Source organism: Lepisosteus oculatus, chromosome 6, assembly GCF_040954835.1.
Source record: "Lepisosteus oculatus isolate fLepOcu1 chromosome 6, fLepOcu1.hap2, whole genome shotgun sequence".
In the NCBI taxonomy this organism is placed as follows: domain Eukaryota; kingdom Metazoa; phylum Chordata; class Actinopteri; order Semionotiformes; family Lepisosteidae; genus Lepisosteus; species Lepisosteus oculatus.
The window spans coordinates 20805288-20827998 of NC_090701.1; the positions used below are offsets into that span (position 1 = coordinate 20805288).

Consider the following 22711-nt stretch of genomic DNA (forward strand, 5'->3'; position numbering starts at 1 on the left):
TAGAAGCCTTCTTCACATTTCTTCCATGAACAAGACAAACGAGGGACATACTTATGACTAAATAATTGAGTTACTCACAGTAGATGGTTGAATGTTTTCATTAGCAATGTGCAAATTAGTGAAGCATGATCAGTACTCGATCGTATTAATTTTTAAATTAAGACAGACGCTGCCTAGTCTTAAATTATAGTACTTGCTGGCTTTTGTGCCGATTCTCACAGGTCAGGATTTAAACAAATAATTTAAATAGACCCAGTCAATCTGGGTTTCACGATGGCTTCACCAATTCAGGTGGTGGCTCACTGTTACAGTTTACCTCTTATGAATGGTCTTGTTTGCCATTGGACTGAAGCCCTAATGTGTTTAACTGACCGCTGTTTTACTCGATAGGGAGTGTAAAATAACGAGCATTGAGAAGCCCATAATGCCTTCTCCCTTGTCGATTATTTTTAAACTCTTTTTTTTCTGCTTCTTGCAGAAGGTGGAAAAACAATTAGTTTAGAGAGAGCTGCCAAATTCCTTATATTGCTGTGGCGTGGAAAGAACATTGGTCAAAGAAATACGTGTGATAAAGCTGGCTGCCTTGTTAGTGGGGAAAGGAAGGTCAGTGGTCTTGACAGTCTTAACAAGATGACAGAATTTATGAAGCACCGTAGTTAAAGAATGTAGTTACCTGCAGTGTAGTCATATAATAAGCCCACTTGGGGCTTATAGTTATTCCCCTTGAATTTGTTTTCCTTTCTTCATTTTCTTTTGTTGTTGTTCTTTTTCTTTGGCCTTGCATTCGGTGCTGGAGGAAACACTCAAATCAACTTTGATCTTTCTCTGGTTTAGATAATTTTCTGACAGAACTTTCTTTTTTTTTATTTGAACACTATTCCGTATCTTCTTTTTGGTCCACTCGTAAGAAAAATGAGCTGCTAGTCCTGTCAAAGCGTGTGAGACGGCTTGCCCTAGTATTTCAAGTCAGAATTGGACTCTTGGCTTTATAGCTGGGATTATATATAATTCATGGTATGGTATAACGGTGGTGTCAAAGTGTCAGGAGGCAGGAGAAATGTAAAAGTGTGGTGTTTACAGGCTAACAGGCTCGTTTTTTTGTGATTTTCACTATTACAATTTGGAAGGAGCTTGGCCTGAGCTTCAGATACTCTAAGGAAGTAGCATCCACAACTACAGTACAACCACAGCCATTGGTACCCAGTCACAAACATTGTAATTATTAGTTTTTAACCACAATTTTAAAAACACGCAATCTTTTTTTAAACTCAATTATGGGGTTGAAAAAGAAAATGAACAGAGTATTGAAAAATGATATATAGCTTCCAAATGCCTACATGTCATGCAGTACATTTACACAGGACATTTTTGCAAAGTTGCAGAAAAGATGTCCCAAATGACAATCTCTTCTGTAGATGCCATGCTGAAATTTATTAATGAAAAAAGAGGCAGCATTTACATAGTCTGAAAGAAAGAAATGGTAAACAAAACATTTTTGAAAATCAAATGTTTAAATTGTGCATTATTCCATATTTATGTGACATAATTATATTTTCTTAAGCTTCTTAATATTTTTTTTTTAAAAGAGACAAAAGTTCTTAGAGAAAGATGAAAACTGAACAAATTAATAATCATGAAATTATCAATTTTAGGTCCAATAAATACAGTATATATTTCAGAAGAAAAGACTACTGTTAAACAGACTCAGATTTGAGCACTGGATATTCTTCTTGGATATGCATTCTGCTTACAAGAACAGAAATTAGTAGAAATATTGCTTTACATTAAGAGTGGCACTACTGTATATTGTGCTTAATAGCAAAGGGTAGCCTTATGGTTTTGCTTAATTTGAACCTGTTTTTTGACTGAGGTTCAGCTGGAAACTACAGTATATGTATAAACGTATTTGAGAGCATCATAATATTAAGGAATGAGAAGAGATCCTTATAATACAATAGGTAATTCTACGCTAAAAAAAGAAGAAAATACACAACAACAAATTTTAGCTATTGAGTCCTCCTCATGTATCTCAAACTGAGTATGAAAAAAAATAATAGTCCTTGGATAACTTGTTCATAAAAGACAATAGTAATCAAAAACTGTTAACAACAACCATAAATCACAGTATTTAGTACCACCACCTCTCCTACTTAAGACAAATTTAAATATTTTCTGAACAAACTGCTCCTGTCTGTAGATTTCCTGAACTGCAAAAGTAAACCAGTGTTGCAGAATTATTGTATTTTCTTCCCTCAGATCCCGAATGTGGTTTAAGATATTGCTATGAGATGCTATGTTCCAAGACTCTTATAATCATATTCGAAGAGGTTGAGAAGTCTGAGAGTCTCTTCTTTTTGAGTGGTAATTCATTAACATCTAGGGAACTCATTGTTCCAATATGCTCAATTACTGTATCTCCTGTTGAATACCAATATGGATTTGACTAAATACAAATGAAGAGTGCGTAGAGGATTGCCTTTGGTCTGTGTGTTACAATCTATCCCCTTTAATGTTGGAAGAAGATGGTGATGTACAGTATGTTGACATCCCTGATAATATCTCCAGGAATGACAACTGACTCTCTACTTTGAGAAACCAGAGTCCCAGAAATAGCCCTTTCCTCAAAAGAGAATCTAGCAAAATTGTTAATTGCTGTTATGGTCTGAATTGTTTTAGGAAGCTCCAGATCTCAGTAGCACTGGTGTCATGTCAATTTTTACGCCTCCTCCAATACTCTTGCCATAAAGTCATGAGAATAACCTGTCATCTCGTGTAGAGTCCTCCTTTGTGCAGCAGATACACATTCAACCAGAACCTGTTGTGACTGACATGAGGCCCTACAAAAGCCCCTCAGTGGCTGACTGAAGATTTTAAATAAGTGTGAGAGCCACAACTCAGTCAGGTGCTTCTGGGATTCGTGATATTGCCCTGGTGAAACACCTGGTTGACAGGTGAAAGACTCTTTTTTTCTTAAAAATATTGCCAGACTTCCATGACCAGCTTTCAGCTGGTATGACGTAGCTACCCATGTTGTTGTAAAGTAGTTAACACCCTCTTCTCTTTCAAGAAATTAACATGATAGCAACATGCTTATCTAGTAGATTAAGTGCAATTGTAATTTGTATAATATGGACACCAGAAAGGAAAACAGTTCTTTAACAACAGTTACATTTTTCATTCCCTAATAATACATTTTATTCATAGTAGCTTATTGAAAAAATCAACACTGTATAATGATACAGACATAAAACACAAAGAACTCAAATAAAATCACAAAGCACACTGACCAAACATAAAAAATAGACATTAAAATAAGCTTTTAAGTGTGAATTACAAATGTCCTATCTCAAAGTGTGGAATGAGTTCCAAAATCATGGTACTGCCTGGGAAGAATAAAGCAACCTGAATTAGCAGATTTCGGATAAGGTTTGGAATATACTGTACTTGTGCAATGAATCCATAAGCTGTCCTTGAACTAGAATATTTGGTGCTTCATACTGTATGTAAGCTTAAAAAATCTTAAATCTTAAAATCACACATTTCACAGGGAGCCAGTACGTTTTAGGATGGAATGTTTTTTATCAGCACAGAATTCTGGGCCTATTCAGTATCCTAGAAGAATACACAAGTAAGTAAAGCATTACAGTCATCTAATCTTGAAATTAAGCTGTGTATCATTTCTTCAGCGTCAGATTGACAAAGGAAGGATCTTAGCTTGGCAAAGCTTTACAGAAAAGATACCATTACTAAAAGTAAAAAGATGCCAGTGTGACCTGTCTGATATGTGCTTGAAATGACAGCACAGAGTGAAAAATAACACTGAGGTATCTAACTTGAGTCCAACAGCTATTACCTAAATTAGCAGCCATTGTCAGATATGCATCAACAACAAAAGACAAGCCTGCATGAGAAAACAAAGAACTTGCACAGGTATCATAAACAAAAAGCCTTAGGAAACTCCAGTATAAGTTGTCTGTAGATCTATCTGATTCTTAAGTTTGTCTGTTTCTAGCTTATTTCAAACAGTTCCTGCTCTCCTCAATTTGCCTTAAGAAAAATCAACTTCTGCTCTAAGGAAAGACATTTCTGTGTTTGGTGTTACATTTATTATGAAAAGAAATCTGTGGTATGGGGTTCCTTTTCTGATACTCTTCTGCTGCAGAAAATGTTGGAATTAGTTTTCACAGTGGACCTGAAATACCTGAAAAGACTCCTTGAGTAACTTATGGTTCTGTGACAGCATTAAGACACCTTCTCCCTAAGACACCTGTGTCTCCCTAAGCTGATTTTGCCAGTTAAGAGAGTTTCTTAACCTCTTCCAATCATCGGAATTAGGTTCCTAGTGTCTTCAAAGAAAATGAACTGTACCCTTGAGATGCAAATATCCAAAGAGAAACCACCAGAGAGTATTGGGCTTATGGTGAGGGTATGGGGGCAATATGTATCTGTTAAATCTTTCCACCTAGCACAAATTACTTTATACAGTACAGTATATATAAGCAACAACCCTTTTTTTATGTACCTCTGTGTTAATTGTTGGATTCTTTTTGAGAACTTGTGAACACTGCAAGTGCTATTGGTTTTGCTTGTAATTATGATCTTATACATATATTTCTTCCAGTTTTTGAACCATTCAGTTTTTAAAACTCTAATACAGTAGCTACAGTTTCAGGTGGTAGGAAAGACCGATTAAAAGCAATACGCAATGTTCCAGAAGTTTCAAACAAGAGGCTCATGAGTCCAGTTGGCTCATGTAGCCTATTTAGTAGTTAATAGTTAATTTATCCAAGAACCTCATTCAGCAGTTTCTTTTTCAGAAGCCAGTGAATTGGCTTCAGCAAAAATGGACGAGTAGCTCGTTCCCTCAAACACTAGACTATTCCTTTGTCATTATAATGTTGGACTTTCAGATTTTTTTGGGAGGAGGGGTAAAGGGTCAAGGTTGTCTTCTTGAACAAAGTATTTTCTATATGCAGCTGTAAACAAATGCAACTTTTAAATTTCAGCAAAAATTATTTGAATACAGGGCTTTTTTAATTCCTTTCTACTGTAATATATAGATTATATTATGTGTCATATATACTATACAAAGGGCTGATGTGTCTGCTGGTTTCCAATCGAACTAATCACTGAATTAACTAAACTTAGACCAAATTGACAGTTTCTTCCAGCTCTTGAGGTTCTACTGCTTTATAAAACACCTTGAAGGTCCTTGCAGGACCAGGGCTGGATACTCTACCTCTTAAGTTTTTCCTTTTCTTTATTTTCTAGTTTCATGCCTTTCGGATAACCTTGTGGTACAGTACAACTCCTTTAACTAAACTGAACTAAATATTCTGGGACATCATTCTTCATTATGTACTGTAAGGCATAAAGGGAATGATCTGTTGAAATTCATCAGCATTCATCAGCATTACTCTAGCTTCTTTATGCAGGATGAATAACACCATGCTGATTACCAGCAGCTTCCTGAAGACTTTGGAGAAGCCGTTATGACAGAAAAAGATACAACATCAGATAACAGCAAAATCTGAAATTGAAAACTTAGTTTAGTTTAACATTTTGTAAATTAAAGTTTAACACGTAGAAGATCCCCACTTCTGGTAGCATGGCTCAGCCTGTCACACCTTCACTATAAAGTAAATGCGTCAGGCATTCTTACAACAAACACTCTCAACTGTTCATCCTTCCATTTTGTAACCTCCATTTTCAAACCAAGTCCATCGCAGGGCACACATTTTGTTGTACCGTTGACACGAACATGCACACTGACACCAGGGCCAGTTTTCCCAGAAGCCAATTAACCTACCAGTTAGTCTTTGGACAGTGAGAGGAAACCAGAAAACACAGGGAGAACATCCTAACCACTGTGCAACCTTAACCATTCAGTCACAAAGTACACTAATTCAACCCACATTCAAACCTATATCCTCCCCAATTAAGCCTGTCTGTGAGTGCTTACTGGACAATTATACAATAGTAGTTCAGGTAGGTAGCTGCGTCAGCATGCGTAGGCTGCAAAGGAACAGGTAATAGGTTTATTCCATTCTGAAAAAAAGAAGAAAGAAAACACAACGTTTCAGCCGTGGAGCCTTCTTCAGGTGTGAGAAAGACAGGGCAGTAGGCAAAGATAAAGTAGCGGGAGAACAAAGGCTGGGAGAGAGGAGGAGTGAGAGGCGGGAGCAGGGGACAGAAAGAGAGGCCAATCAAGAGGTGTGAAGTCAGAATAGGTGTAGAGAGGTGTAAAATGAAACCTCCAATGAATGGAGAAAATTTAGAAGAAAAGTAGTCTGTCATTAAGAGAAGGGGGAAGGTGTGATCCTAGCTGCAGGATATTATACAATAGTACCACTCAAGTGAACTAATAAACTAATCACATGTCTTCAGGGTCCTATTAGGTGGCCTCTTGTGGCAGGCCTATGGAAATAACAGTCCTTCCATGGGAATACCTGCAAAGCATAATATTGAAAATGGGGCATTATTAAGCACAGAAATCTGCAAACATTCACCTGTTGAACCTTGGTCACTAACAAAACAGCTGGTTAAACCCTTAGTAATATCTGCTGTAAACAGCAGACAGAAAGTGGTTCAAGGTTCTGGCAAACACTGCCATTTAGAAAAAAAAAACTGCTTCTTTATTTTCTTGGAAAGTACTGTAGCTGGGATTCAAACATCCATCAAACAGATCTGAAAATGTTGCTTAAGGTTTGAATCCTTCCTAGCTGCTTGTGAAATCCTGTGCAGCATAATTCAGTAGGAGCCTTCCACAGATCACGCAGCTGGGCTGGTTGTTTTTGCAGCAGATAACTGCTGTCAAGGCTGGCGATTTTTAATGTGTTGCTGCAGAGAGATGACACTACAAACTTTCCACTGCAGACAGAATTGTTGATCATTTGTTCCATAACTTAACCTTCAAGTAACATTCAGATTTTCTCAGTTTTATTATTATTATTATTATTACATGTGCTTGGACCAATGCTAATATGCTAACACCACAGGGTTTAAATTATTTGAGATGTTTTAAACATTTCTAAGAAATAAACAACATCTTATTGGTTAAAACATATGTTGCAGAATCGTTGGGCTTCATATGTGTTGTTACGTATGAAGGCATTAAAAACCAGTTGGAACCATAAAGATAAATGTCCTATTGACAGTGGCTTACTGACACTATCTTAAGCTTATTAAATCCTTTTACACTTTGCTGACATGCACAGTAGGTGATCGTACAATTTGATTGGTAACACACATTTCAGGCCAAATGAATGAACTCCCTCAGTGACAACTTTTTCTGTAATGTGGATTTTCAGACTGAAAGGAGGATTCATGTGTATGCTATTGTGCAGGAAGTGAACATACAGTAGGAGTTCTAGTAATGTACACTATACAGCACCGTATACATTTCAGAAATACTTTGTTCATCTTTCACCTTTGATAGCTAAATGTCTTGTTTTATGTTTTGATGTAGCCTATGCAAGTCTCTTAAAAATTCAATTCGCCAAAGACATTAAGCCTCCAACAGCAGCAATCCTATGCCTCCATGTTTAAGCTACCATTAACAGAGCGCAACTTTATTTGAGGATTTCTTTTTTTTTTCTTTCCTTCTATAGCTACCTCATCCCTGAACTCACAGCTCCAGCACTTGCAACAGTTGCAGCAGCTGCAGCACCAGCAACACCAACAGCAGCAGCAGCAGCAGCAGCAGCCGCCACAACAGCAACAGCAGCACCAAGGTCAGACACACCAGCCACCCCAGAGCCAGCAGCCGTCGCAGCATCAGCAGTCTCCTCCAAGCCAGCAGTCGTCCCACAGCCAGGCACAGCAGCCACAGACCCAGCCGGCTGCTGTGTCACCGCCCCAGAAACAGAACCAGTCGCCAGGACAAGGCCTGCCCTCACCTCTCACCCCGCCCACCCCTCTCCAGGTAATAACAATAAGGCTCTCTTGCATTTACACTTTTCACCCCGAAGGATTTCAAAGAATTGTACCTGTAGGAGGGGATCCCCTGCATCTGCCACTCACTGTAAAAGTGAATCTCCAATCTCCAGTCTCCAATCTTGAAGTGCAGCGCTCACTTTGGTGATGCTACTCAGCCGTTCAGGTAAAGAACTGAGTAATTGCTTCACCAGTTAAGGGACTTTGGGAGGACAGATTGTATAAACATCTGATTTAATTTAACCAGGATACCAGGTTAACACTCCTACTCTTGCACACAGTACCACCAGGTCTTTAATGACCCAGTAATCAGGATCTTGGTTTAATATCTGGGGGGTGATACCTATTGCAGTGTCTGCAGCCATCATACTGGAGCATCTGGAAAATCTGGGCTCAGGGGAAGGGTGCCACCTACTGATCCGTCGTTTGTCAGAGCTCTCAACTCTGGGTGCTCATTAGAAAGCAAAAAACTATAATAGCACCTTGTGTGTCGGTCTGCTCTCACCCAGTACACTTTAACGCCTGTTAGCATCTGGCTCTGTGCTTTTTTATGCCTGGGCTGGTTAAGCAGGTGGACACACATCGATCACAGAGCATGGTTCTAGTGATTTTGAAAAGCGGAATCTCTCTTTGCCATTGCCCTGCAGTTCGAACTGCACAGGTTCCTGCTGAGACAAGGTGCTGATTTCCTATATTTGCAGAAGGTGCTCCCTGCAGTGAGTTTGCATCTTCCACCAGGCAAATCAGACTGTAAGATCAGAGATCTCTCTTCAGACTTTTCTTCTTCCCCTATAAAATCTATGTTGTGAGGTGCAGCAAAACACCCTGTGGTCAAAATGGTTACTTATCCTATGCAAAACAAGTATTACTATACTTTACTATACTACTGTATACTAGACAGTTACACAATAGCAATAACAGTAACAGTAATAACATGTAATAACATAACATAAATAACATGTAATCCAGTAATCAAAACTGTGCAAAATTCCGCAAACAAAGAAAATATAACAGGACAAAAACAGTGCAAGGTAATTCTTGGAACAGTGCAAAAAATAGTATGGTTAAAAGTAGTATGGTTAATTAATAAATATTAAATATTATTATGCCTGTTACAGTTTTACTGGGCTATCGAGGGGACAGTACAATTTCGGCTTACATGTGTGTGTGGTGGTGTAGGAGTACAGTAGTTGTGGGTACAGGAGGACGTTAGGAGAGATCATAATAAGGTGGAAGGGAGTGGGGGCATCACCAACTTGACAGCTCTGGGGAAGAAGCTATTTTGGAGTCTAGTTGTGTGCGACTGGAGTGACCGGAACCTTCTGCCAGATGGTAGGGGAATAAACAAGTTATGACTGGGGTGAGGGGGGTCAGACATAATTTTGGTGGCTTTTTTCAGACTCCTGGTGTTGTATATTTCCTGGATGGATGGTAAGGCATTGCCGATGATGTGTTGGGCAGTTTTGACCACCCGCTGTAGTGCCTTATGGTCAGATGCGGTGCTGTTGCCGTACCAGACTGTGATGCAGCTGGTCAGTATGCTCTCCACCGTTCATCTGTAGAAGTTGGTGAGGATCAGTGGATGTAGGTGTATTTTCTTCAGCCTTCTCAGGAAGTACAGCCGCTGTTGTGCCTTCTTGATGAGACTGGAGGTGTTCAGTGTCCATGTAAGGTCCTTAGAGATGTGAATGCCTAGGAATTTGAAGTTATTCACCATCTCCACCGCAGACCCTTCTATGTAGATGGGGGAGTGAACTTTTCCTTTTGGGAACATTATTCATTATAATTTATTAATTCTGATCACAGCTGCTGTGAATGCTTCTACAATTTGAGGTCTGTAAATTCTGGTTTATTGTAAAACTTCATCATAAGTGCAGTGGTATACACAAGTCCAATGCCTCACATGATTTACAGAAGTGCTTCCTAATTTTAAGGGGGGAATTGTAGGGATAGCTGTGCTCATTTTCATAGTGCTTCTGAATCCTGCTTCTCTCCTGTTACTTCAGTAAAATAAAAATTTAAATTTCAAGACTGTTTTGTATGTCTGAAATCACTCTTTTTTCTCTTTAGTATTAGTAGAATGTAAAATTGACTGTTCAGAATTGGACAGCTACTTGTCATCTTATTATTAGAGAAAACCTCAGGGATGAATGAGGACAAGGTGACCAACCTGCTTTTCAATCTTAAAGGTCAAGCCACTGCAGTGATCTAAAGGATAATAAAGTAATCAAGACATCAGCTGCTGGATAAGTATAAAATATCCCCTCTATCAGAGAGGTAGCTATGCACTGAAAGACAGTGCCTAACTAAGTTAACATGCAATAAACTAAAATCATGAAAATCAAAACAGAAGCAAGACAGGCATAAAATCAGAGTTTGTCAAAAGCTGTATGATCAGTGAATTTTTAGATATTTACAATATCAAGCATTGGCTCAGTATTTGCAAAGCGCCAAAACTAAATTAAACTGTCTAAATTCAAAACGGACTTCTTAGAATCAACAGTGGAACATGAGGTAGATGCCCAAGTGGAAAATAAGAGGAGCTGAGAACAGGAGTCACTTCTTTACACAAAGGGTTGTTGGGATATGGAACAAACTTCCCAACCAGGTTGTTTGATGCTGACTGGTTTAACAAATGTCTGGAAGAGATTCTCAGATCAATTGACTAGCAGCTATCAAATGAGCTAATTACAAAAGTGCAATTTTTTGCAAACGGCTTTAATGTTTTAGCACACTATTTCAAATTAATGTTTAACATTACAGACATTCATTAAAAGCTAAAGATTGAAGGTCACCAAAGGTAATTGCCTTTATAAATTGTAAGTGGGTGGAGGGTGGGAGAAATTAAGGCAAATATCAGAAAGGTCTCAAAACCCTAAATCTCGTCTTGATTTGAAATGGATTTTATTTCTATAATTGAAGCCACTTCTTCTGAACATTCATTTAAATCAATCATGACTTCATAGATCTAAACCTTTAGTGTACCATTAATATAAAAGAAAGGCACATCCAATTTTTAAATGTTTCGTAGACAGTTTAGCACATATTTGTGGGATATTTGTGTTGAACACTGGGTATATGCTGTCTGTAATGAAGATTCAAAAGAGACATGATTCCAATTCAATTTGAAGCATACAGAGAAGGCAGACAGGTAGGCAGTCTAAGGTAGAGAGAGATACATATCTTCATACAGTGTACTGTATGTACTGTATAGTATGTATATCAATCAAATTGAGTTAAGGACATTGAAAATTAATAAGTAAGATCAGAAAACAAACAAGAAAACTGAGAGTGATGGCATTTAAAATGTTTTTGAAAGGTCTTTAAGGAACCTCACCTTAAGAAAATAAGGCTTCCATTACTTACAGTACGTAATGAGAGTTCTGTATTAAAGAACCTCCTTTAATCTAATAAAATGAAAAAGATGTGGCTGTCTGGAAGTACTCCAAGAGATGCTGTGAAGTTCAATATCCATCTCTTTCAAACTATGAAGCAAAATGAAGATCAAAACCAGTAATGAATTTCATGTACACTTTAGTTCGGGTTGAAGGGGAGTAGTGGCAGTGGTTGTGGTATTGGTGACAATGTTGGGAGGGGGAGGGTTTTGTGATCGTTGAAACTGACAGACTGAATTTGATTGCTGAATATTTTCAAGCTTTTGGTAAGGGCTCATCCTTTTACATTATTCACAGTCTGTCTGGGAAATATTAGTTTAGAACAAGCCAGCCCTGAAATGATTGTCAAAAAAGGACAATAATTCAAAATGATGATTGAATTTGTTTTGAGAAATCCGAAAGATAACAAATATTGTTTCTGGAAAATGCTCATCCGCTGTCATGTCCTCCGAAACAATTGAAATAAAAAATAAGTAGTTTAGGCTTTCTCCTGCTTGAGATTGCTTCAGTGGCATAAGGAAAATTAATAGCCACAGTATATTGCATTGTGGATTATAATGTCCTGAATGCCCCTTTGTACAATAAAGGCATGATCCGACAGGAAGAAAACCTAATTAGGATCTATTTCATTATAATTTCTGAAAGACGTTCCACGTCCAAATAGATTATGTCTATACAGTAGAAGTTACACTGAGGCTGTCAGGCCCCATTAATATATAAAAAAGGTACAGTTCTAGGGTTAAACCCTTTCAGATGAGTATTGCTGCTAAATCTGATTTGTTCTGTACATTTTTTTTTTGCTTTAATACTCAGAAAGGGAGATAAATGGTCCTGCAGTAGATAAATAATGACTTTTTATAGAAAAACACTAAATCAATCTATCACAGCACACACATTTTCAGAAAAAAAATATAATATAGACAAAGACATCATAGCAAAACTGAAAAAAATATTTCAGAATTGACATTCAGTGTACACTTAATATTTTCCTTGAAAGATTAGTTCTAACTATTCAGTGTATTCAGTACAGCATTTAACCTTGTTAATGTTATGTTTCTACATAAATCTCTGGTTATTTTCAACCCACTGATGCAAAATCACTTTTATTTGGCTTGCAAAACTGGACACATAGCTCTCCAGAGGCTGCCTGACTGCCAGAGGACACACATGACCAAGACTTATAGCTATAGCTTCCAAACCCAAAGTACAACAGCGCTCAATCTGTCACAAGAATCACTGAAAACTGGCAGAGGGATAACATAAGACTGGCACTGGGATCACTCAACACTTCGCCAAACTCTGGCATGTAGAGTGAACAGTGATTCAAACGGTATTCAACCTATTTCCAGGCTATTGTTTCTCTACAAACCTTTTTTTTCCATCCTATGCTACCCTCACAATCCCAAAATATGATCACAATCTGAATTTAAAGGTCTTTCTTTATTCCAATTCACCTGCGATATGGTATGAAAACTCAAAGTTAAAATAAAATAATTTCAATTAGAAATAGAAACCTGAGTGTCATATGATCACTGTTATGTGGGTTGCGCTTGTATCAGTATGTTATGAAAATATCTTGTGATCAGTTCATTACAATTAATAATGCGAATTAGCATGTGCTACCAACTGTTTTCCGAGTTATTTAGTTTTGCATTAAAGTTGAAATAAATCAACAGGGCATGTTCATGCGTATGAGACAAAACCTGAATATGAAGGGAAACTAGCATAATGTAGAATTGTAGATTTTCTACTTTGCAGAATATGAGATATGAGAGATACTGTATGCTTTTCATTAGTGCTTGCTAGCTGCAGTACATCTCACATTAAATTCCTTCCCAAATATGCCAATCTTTTTTTTTTATTACCAGCAGACTGAGCCTCAGATACTCTTTTGAAAAAACCTGTATTGTGAAACAATGTTGAGTTTTATGGAGTGATACACTGCTGTGACTTGTATGGCTGACCTTTGTTGGTAAAAACAGATTCTCTGTAGCTGTTTTTCCCAAGGAGCCTTGGTCTTTGAGTTGAGTAACTAAGACCATTCTTTGGGGAACCTGTGTCTGTGCTCTAGTTCAAAGTCTGGGCGACGTCCGCTGATTGGGTTCATCAGGATTATAATAGGCTCTCGCTAGCTGTAGGGTGAAATATAAATTGCCATTCAAAATGTCATAGAACAACAGGAGTGAGAACAAAGAAAACTAGTCACTCTTACTCTAAGAGGATAAAGTGGAAGAATGTCATTTCTGTTATTGAATAAGTTCATATGTGTTCAACATGGCTTCCGTGAGTTTCCTTTTTTTGTCATCTCACAACAAACATGATGAATGTTAGCCAGCAATTAGGAACATTGACTCTGTATAACATTACCCACAAATTCATTTCTCTCCAAATCAAGCACTGATGAAAGGTTAAAATTATATAATTTTGATCTAAGTGATTTGCAAGTGAAGTACATGCTTGTAAAATAATGGTTTTCTCCATTTTACCTCTTTCCTCATGTATTTATAAAATAATTTTACTATCTAATAAGAAACACTTTTCAAGTTTATGGAATAATGAAGTTCATGCAGCTTCCTTCCCTTTCTTTTCTACAACTTCCCTTTCTAAATCCATGTTAATTACCTTTTAAAATGCTGTTGTTTAGTTCGAATATTTATATTTTAGTATGGCCTATTATTTCCATAGTTTTGCATAATTACACAAGAGTGTTTGTAAATGAAAGGAGGCCATTAGACACATCTCTTCCATTTACTTGTCTGAGATCTGAGGATGTCATCCAAGTATTTTTAAATGAAACCGGGACTCTAAAATATAGCTGGTTAGCTTGTTCCACTTGCTTCAAAATTAGGTCCAAATATTAATTAATCCTTATTATTTAATATTAATTCACCATTGTTATTTCACAGCGCTGAGGGAGAATGAGACTGTTGTGAAATGCCAAGAGCTACTTAATATTCATGATCATAGTTCACATCTGGCTTTCTATCTCTCTGGCTCTTTAATCTAACAGACCACCATTGTCTGATTGACATCCCTACTGCGATTTTTTATAATTTTTATATATAACCATGTTCATTTCTTGAACAGCCTGTGTGGGGCCACATCCCTCGGCCAACCACATTCATCAGTGTCACATCCTAATTGGCAAGAAGAGAGTCATTCTTGATGGGGAGGATGAGTTTTTCCCTTTGTTCTCTGTGCCCTTTTCTACCCTGTTACAGCCCAGCAGTGATTTAACAAAATCATGTCCAGCTTTACGGCTCCCAATGCAAAGCTGGATCAGAGCAGTTCACACTCCAGTACACAACCATGTGCTGACCCCTGCATTATAGCGCCAGAAAATATGGATAGTACAGCATTATATTTCGGACAGAAATCTCTTTACCATCTCAGCGGATTCACGTGAAAATTGGAGCCATGTGAAAATCCCTGGATTTAATAGGGTGAAAAAAGGAGCTGTAAAATAACGTGAGATCCCCCATGTGTGCTGTCATAAATATCACTTCAGTAGTGTGTGTACAATACCCTCTGAGCTGATGCTTTAAGAACATCTGTGTTCTCTCGAATTGACTACTGTAATGCTCTACTCGCCGGGATAGCTAAATCTACTTTGAACAAACTTCAGTATGTCCAAAACTCAGCGGCCAGAATCCTGACCAGGTCTGGTGCAAATAATCACATTACTCCTATCCTGGAGTCCTTGCACTGGCTTACTGTCAAATTCCGTGTGGACTTTAAAATCCTCATGCTCACCTACAAGGCTCTGCATGGCTTGGCACTTCAGTACCTGTCTGAAGTATTATCACCCTACTCCCCACCTTGCAACCTTCGCTCTTTTAATTCTGGTCTCCTTACTGTCCCCCAAGCCCGTCTACATTCTATGGGTGACAGGGCCTTCTCCTGTTATGCCCCCAAGCTCTAAAACTCTCTGCCCAAGGATATTAGTCACCTTCTCTAAACTCCTTCAAATCCAGACTCAGATCCTTGTTCTTTAGAAAAGCCTTTACTTAACTGGTTCCATTCTTCACCCCTCTGCTTTTCTCAGTACCACCATCTCCTCTGTATTTTGTAATTGTGTTTTATCTTGTGTATTCTTTTTATTTATTGTTGTTGTCATTCTGTAAAGCACTTTGAGAAGCCACCTTAAAGGCACTATATAAAATGAAGTTTATTATTATTATTATAAAAATCCAAGAAATATTGTAGATTAGAGGAAGTCATTAGGCCTATTTCATTCATTTGGTATGCACATGAAAAAAAGTATAATGTTTTTGGTAATGGTGACCTAAACTCAACTCAGTACTGTATATCTGCTGCATCATAAAGTTTGAGGATTTTATTTTTTTCCTGCTATTGGATTTGTTTACTGCTATGGTCTTGATAAAAACATAGTCGTTTTACATAAAGATCCAGATACCTTTAGTGCATAAGCCTAAATCTTTTTATAAATCCCTCACCACTGTTACAGTGATTGTCACTTCTCCTGTGTTTGCATAATCTGGAATTGTATCTAGTTCACTAACTGTACCAGAATGTAGATCAGGAACAGCACCAGACCTAAAAAAGACTCCTGTTGTTAACCTGTGGTTACATCCATGCAATTAGAGGATATACCCCTTAAAACGATGCTTCCATTTGCCATAACCATGTATATGAATGACCTTGTAATTCCGTACCTTTTAATTCAAATATATCATGTCATGTGCTATAGTTTTATCAACTAAACTACTTTTAAAAAAGTCTAGTAATCTAGTTAAAATGGCCTTCCCTGTCTAAATCCATATTGATTACCTTTTAAAATGCCATTGTTTGGTTAGAATATTTATATTTTAGTATTACCTATTATTTCCATAGTTTTGTTTGTAAATGAAAGGGGGTCGTTAGACACATCTATCCCATTTACTTGTTGGTGCCTAACTGATTTGAGGATGTCTCCAAGTATTTTTAAAATAAACCAGGGTATCACCTTCTACAATATGGCTGGTTAGCTTGTTCCAGACTCCCTCAATTCTCTGTGTAAGACGTGCCTCCTGCTCTCAGGTTTAAAGACACTTCCCCTTAATTTACATTTGTCTGCTCTGGTTTCTGTTTCACCACTGATTCTAATTAAGCTTGTGGTCATCACCAGCTGAAAAAGTAAGAGCAGTAGTACATTACTTGATTCAGTTTTGTCTCCCTTTTATGGAGTTATATTTGCAATTCTCCAATCTAAAAAGACATTATCATTCTTAGTGAGAGATGATATATACTGTATGAATAGCATCCTAATCCTAATGATCATTTATTTGTTTAAATCTTGTCTTGGGCCTGTGGGATCCCACTGTCATTTATAGTAAAATTATACAATACTAAGTCATAAAGCTCTTTCCACAGCTTGGGGCACGTCTTCTATTGTAAAAACTTACACAGAATTTCAATTAGGCAAATGTACTTTTTTGTTGTTGTTTAACTTTAATTCTCTAATATCTCTACAACTCTAAATTTCAACATTAACAGTACTTTTAACATTTTAAAATTTGAAATACTATGCCTGTAGTTCAAAATACTCTTTTCTATCTTGGAATCTTGGCCCTTTTAACATGTGGAGATCTCTCTTCCTTTGTTTTTCTCTTCTTTTTATTTTCCTTAATACTGTATATAATATGTATTAAAATACTCAGTCTTTATTTTCTTAGACCCGGCCTTGGATTGATTTAGCGTTGAATTCTTTTTTAAGCATTTAACTTTGGATTTTTGAAGAATTGTATTATATGTCTATTGACTCTTGTATCCATCTGTTCTCAGTTCACTGCCTGTAATTTCATTGCCCACTCAAAGCAGAAATCAAAAGATACCACATTATAGTCACAACTGTTCAGTGGCTTTATTACATCTGTTTTTAATTATATTATCTTCTGACTATTTCTTTAACATCTATATATCTGTGAAATATACGAAGGCCATGCCTTAAAGGTGAGGTGGTGTTCTTTGAAACATTTGCAGGTCCTAGTGTATCTTTCTCCATTCTTTAAATTTTCCGTCAAAGATTTGTCTTGGTGTCATCTGTCCATAAAACGTTGTTCCAAAACTCCCCCCCCCGCTCATTTTTGTACTTCCAAGAAAATTCTGAAGCGTAGTGGAGGTAATCTTGGCTTGGCCATGCCTAGTTGTCTTGGAAGCTGTCTGTCTGTCTTAATTCTTGATGCAACTAATGATGGCAACAAAATAATTAATTCTAAAATATTAATTCTTACAGGAATATTTACAGACATATTTTGTCTGCTTATGCTTCCTTGTTTAAAGGGTTGAACTTCACAATACGGCATGACAAAACATGAACACCCGTTTCAACCAACGAGTTTTTCAGGAAAAAAATACATGGGAAATCTTAGACTGGCCATATCATTCTTCAGATTTACTTCCGACAGTGCATTTGTTTCCCGAAGTAAAGAAAACATTGAAGTCAGAAGACCTCTAGAATAGGCAAGAACTCCAAATGGCTGAAGTAAAGCATCTTGAATAATTGCACAAGGTTTGGTGAGCTCAATAGGTCATACATTTCAAGCCTCAGAACATGAAATGAGGAAATGCAATGAAATCCTGACTTTTACACTCTGAAATTGACTTACATTGAGTCTTATAACTTGTGTTTTGCCTTTTACAAGATCTCATTATTAATATAAATTTTAGGCCTACTAATCAAACTAATGCTGTCCAGAGAGTAGTCATTGCAATCATTATTGTCGATAGAGAATTGTATGATTGTTGACACAATATTAAGTAGTGTACAGTATATACAGTATTTCACTGTCAAATGCTGAAATAACAAGTGCTTTTTCAGCTTTTTCAGTAGCTAAATCAAATTAATATTCATACTCTTTGCAAAGTGTATATATATATAGTATGTGTGTGGGAATATTGACGTACAGTATGGTAAAGTAATGGATGGATCAGAGACTCAGGCTGTTAGCTTTTCTTCCCGGATTGGAGTTAAGAGACACGGATGCAAAGGCATTGAGCTTTTCAAATGAATTACCCATTATCTTACAGTGTCAGTTTATATCACCTTCATGTCTGAAATAAATCTATTTCCTTTAACTGCTTCTGATGTGCAGTGTGTCACACTAGACTACAGGGATGACCCCTAAGCTTGCATTCACAGGTTTAGTTCTTTATGTTGCTTTTTGGGAGCTTTCTTCTGTGCTTTAACACCCGTAAGGCTCACGTCAATTTCTCTGTTCTTGGCCTTCTGTGTCTTTACAATTTTGATGTTGCATCTTTATTCGATTCCTAAATGTTCTTTGAACATACACATACTGTACAGTTCAGTGTTTTGAAAGTGCAATAAGAAAATATTAAAAGAAAAGCCAAATCATAGATGGGGATTATTAGGAGACCATGATTACACCAGCGTTACACCCCTACTCTTTTCGAGAAATGCCCTGAGATTTTTAATAACCACAGAGAGTCAGGATGCCTGTTTTGCGTCTCATCTGAAGGACGGAACCTTTTTACAGTATAGCATTCCCATCACTATAACGGGGCATAAGGACCCACATAGACCGCAGGGTGAACACCCCATGCTGGCCCAACTAACACCTCTTCCAGCAGCAACCTTTCCCAAGAGGTCTCTCATCCAGGTACTGCTAAGTCTCATACCTGCTTAGCTTCAGTGAGTTGCCAGTTGCGAGTTGCAGGATGATATGGCTGCTGGCCTTATCGTTAAACTTCATCAGGAAATTGCTTTGCCCAGCTCAATAAAGACCAGTGCCAGGTGTGAGGTCTTTAAAGGGGTATGTCTCTAAAGTGAAAAAAGTCATTGCTGTGTCTCCAGAGATATGATTTTGAACACGCAGGCTCCTCCAAAATGGCAGATGTTGGATGTTTGCTTGTGGGCTATTAAAATGTTCACAGGGATCTGTGGCATTCTGGACTGGCAATGAGATTTGGAGACTTTCACCCCCTGGCTCTCTGATTGGATTTCCAGATGAAATTCATTTTATATCTGATAGGATAATCTGAAGTGTTTTCATTTTAGGTCTCCGTTGACAGTTAAACCACCCGGACAAAACTGACTACAGACAGGGTGTGTTTTCTCACAGTAGCAGAAATTGTCAATTAATTGGCCATACGTGAATCCAACATGGTAGAATACGAGGGCGGTTGTCAAGACGCAGCATTTGAAAAGATATCCAAAAGCATTTCATTATGTAGTACTTAAGTCAGCTTTTTATAAAGAGACTAGGAGAGTTCAACCACTCCTAATACCAGGAAAAGACACAGAGCTCAGATTATCTCATATTAATTAATTTACCATAAAGCATCTTTCATTTCTCCTGGACTATTATATCAGACCTCTGGTATTAATGACATAATGTAGATAGAGATTGTATGTATTTCAATACTGGGACACATGAAGCACTTAACCAAAGATGTAATTGCAAATACTGTATGTATTAATTTGAAGTTGTATAAATTGGTAGTTTTTGTATAAATGATTTGCCTCGGTTAAAACAAAGAATGAAGATTAAAAGTAAATCAGTAAAGACTGTGCTTTACTTTAAATGTACTTTGAGGAGCAGATTATGTTCAGATACAGTATATTATTATTATTGTTTGATCAGTAGTGGACTGGTGCTTTATTGCACCGCAGGCAGGATATAAAGTAATACCTTTTTTTAAAAAATCTTGCTTCTCACAACCATAATAAGACTAGTGAATAAGTACAAACACTTGATGTTTGGAAATGGCATTAAATGCATCTGACCAAATGGAATATCTCAGTAAGTGAATTTCTTGATTTTAATTGGTTCAGAGCTGAGAAAGATTTAAGTGAACTAATTAACTTCCTAAGGGGATCGATTTAGCATCCCTCTGGGTCTTAGCAGCTGTTAGAAACTGTCAATATAACATTCATGACCCAAAGGATTAATATTGGACATCATTGTATTACAGCAAAATGTTGATGCACAGTTCTCTAAATGTAAAAGTTTGATTTACTAACAAGTTTGTTCTTTTCTAGATGCTCACACGTATGTCAGATCCTGCCCTGTTTTATTTGGGGAATTTTGGAGATTAAGCACCTTCTTCTTTAAGACACATTTGCTTTCTTTCAGGGAGTGAATCTTAAAACTGACACTTGGCTTCCAGAAACAGGTGGACTTTCAAGCAGGTTTTTGTGTCTCCTGCTCTCCAAACTCCTGCAGCCACCGTTAAGAAGCCTGTTCTGTTGGAGTAGAGGAGAGAGAAGCTGAAGCTGGTCGTTCTTGATAGCCCGCAGCAAGAGAATGATGAAAACAGTCGAGGAGATTATGAAATTTGCTTAAGTGTGTTAATAGGTTGATTGCTGAGCTGGAGCCCAGTGGATTTTCTGGAAGTTGATTGATTAGAGCTGCAGGTTCTTTGCGCCCAAAGTGCTAGGGGATTTGACTCGAAAATGCTGCCAAGTCTGTTACACTGAAATTTATCTTAATTAGATCTGAAAGACCTGCCACAGCAGAATGGTCACACCGATTAAAATGAAAAACAGGAGAAATTACTGATCAAATTAATCATAATGTCGGGCTACAGCTGTAGGTCTGGTGTAATTTGCCACTCCAGTGAGTTACATCGGCCCAGGCAGAAGAAAGGGAGCTGGTACATGCTGATCCGTAACACCAGCCAGCTTAGGGCAGCCCATCAAGGCTCTTATTCCATTCATTCTCCCTGCTCTGGCTGACCCTAGAGCACCAGTGTGTGGAGCAGAGGAAGGTATAAACAAATGCTCTGGCCAGAGCTCACAGCTTTCTTTCTCCCCCTCACACAGTACTGCATTAACCAGCCAGCAAGCTGCTACTACAAATGGAACTCCAAAACTTTTCCTTGGTTTTTGGAAAGGCAATTCTTCCTGCGTGATCTTTCTTTCCTACATGCACTCGTTGCCTGTAATACCACCCAAGCTCCGAAACTGAAGCTGTTTGCGTCACTTTCCTCCCTCTCCTCGGCAGACAGGGAGAAAGTATCTGACAATATACAAGTCCATCAGATTCTTCTCTTCTCTTCTCCTTCCCTGGCCTCCTGCTTTCAGTTTCTGTCAAGAGATTCTTGCTTCAGGACGCATAAAATCCCAAACATTTAAAAGTCCACACTGAGCCGACAGACTCAAACGGTAATTACTGCTGAAGGTGCTCCTTCCTTTGGTCTTGGTGTGAGGCAGGAATGGCAAACTTCACTCTCTAGCTTCCCGCAAGACATCTTTGATTTCATTTCATTGTACGCCACAGACCAATTTACAACCAACTTGACTAGAGGCGTGTGTCCAGATAGCACCTGAATCTAATTCGAGCATCGAGGCAAGGGCTATAAACACAGAAGTGCTGCAATTACTCTCTGTGTTTCACATCTCTCCCATGCATTCAACAGCAATCAGCCATTATTGTAGCTTCTTGTGAAATACCATGGCCACAAGGGTCAGGGTTGTGAATGACAACACACTTTGAGGTTTTTGCCTCCTGTCTGTCCATTTTCTATTTTCCACCCACACAAACTACAGGCATTTAAAAAATCCTGAGAGAAATTGTCAGTCTTTTTTTGTATTGTTCTGTTTTTACCATTTCTGCTTATGTAAGCTTTAGAACTATGGTAAAGCCAACAGCTATGCATTCCTGCATGGTATGGCTCTTTTTTATATTGTGAGATTTAAGGGAATGTCACTGAAAGTGTAGTTAAAATGGATTGCAGGTGAAAAAGAGAAGAATATGTACATTACTCCTTTGGAAGTGTAGCTCCTCCAGGGATGTGGAAATATCCATTGTACCACACAGCAGTTTTCTTCAAGACATATTCATAGGGTCCAGGACACAAGTGTTCTGCAATTTTTGTAACTTTGTTAAAGATAAAAAAGGCATGTTGCTGGGCATTCATGCTGGGAGGCATTTGCTATGAACATTTCATTGCTCATGTCTATTTTGTGAAATCTATTGCTGTCCAAAATGCTCTCCAATAAGAATTGAGTTATATTTCATTATTCTTTTCACATTAGATATAATGATATTGCAGATTCTCACCAGAGAGCGATTGATTTACGGGAAAACAGTTTATTAATATTTTATTCATTAATATTTTACAGGTCAGCTGAAAGACAAGAGGGTGCCAAATGCAATCAAATTTCTGTGATACAGAGCTCTAGTATGATCTTTAGTGAAATAGCTGGGATAAAATATTCCATGAAAACTTCATGTAAAATAGGAATACACTTCCATGTAAGAGATATCCTCTAAGGATTCATGAAGGAAACACTTTTACGATAATTTACAATCATTCATAATAACTAGATAATGAGACCAGACTTTTTATGAATAATTTCTATATTCTTCCAGAGTGTCTTGATATCTCTGCCTTGAAAAGTGCTGGTACTACGATCT

General features: G+C 37.7%; 1 protein-coding gene across 2 annotated transcripts in view; it reads left to right on the forward strand.

Annotated features, from left to right (window-relative positions):
* Positions 1-22711, forward strand: part of pou6f2 (POU class 6 homeobox 2) — a 155959-nt gene that overhangs the window by 78912 nt on the left and 54336 nt on the right. For both annotated transcript variants that reach the window (XM_006634318.3, XM_006634319.3), the window contains exon 4: positions 7611-7924. In XM_006634318.3, coding sequence (XP_006634381.3) covers positions 7611-7924 — 314 coding nt within the window. The remainder of the gene's footprint in view (positions 1-7610; positions 7925-22711) is intronic.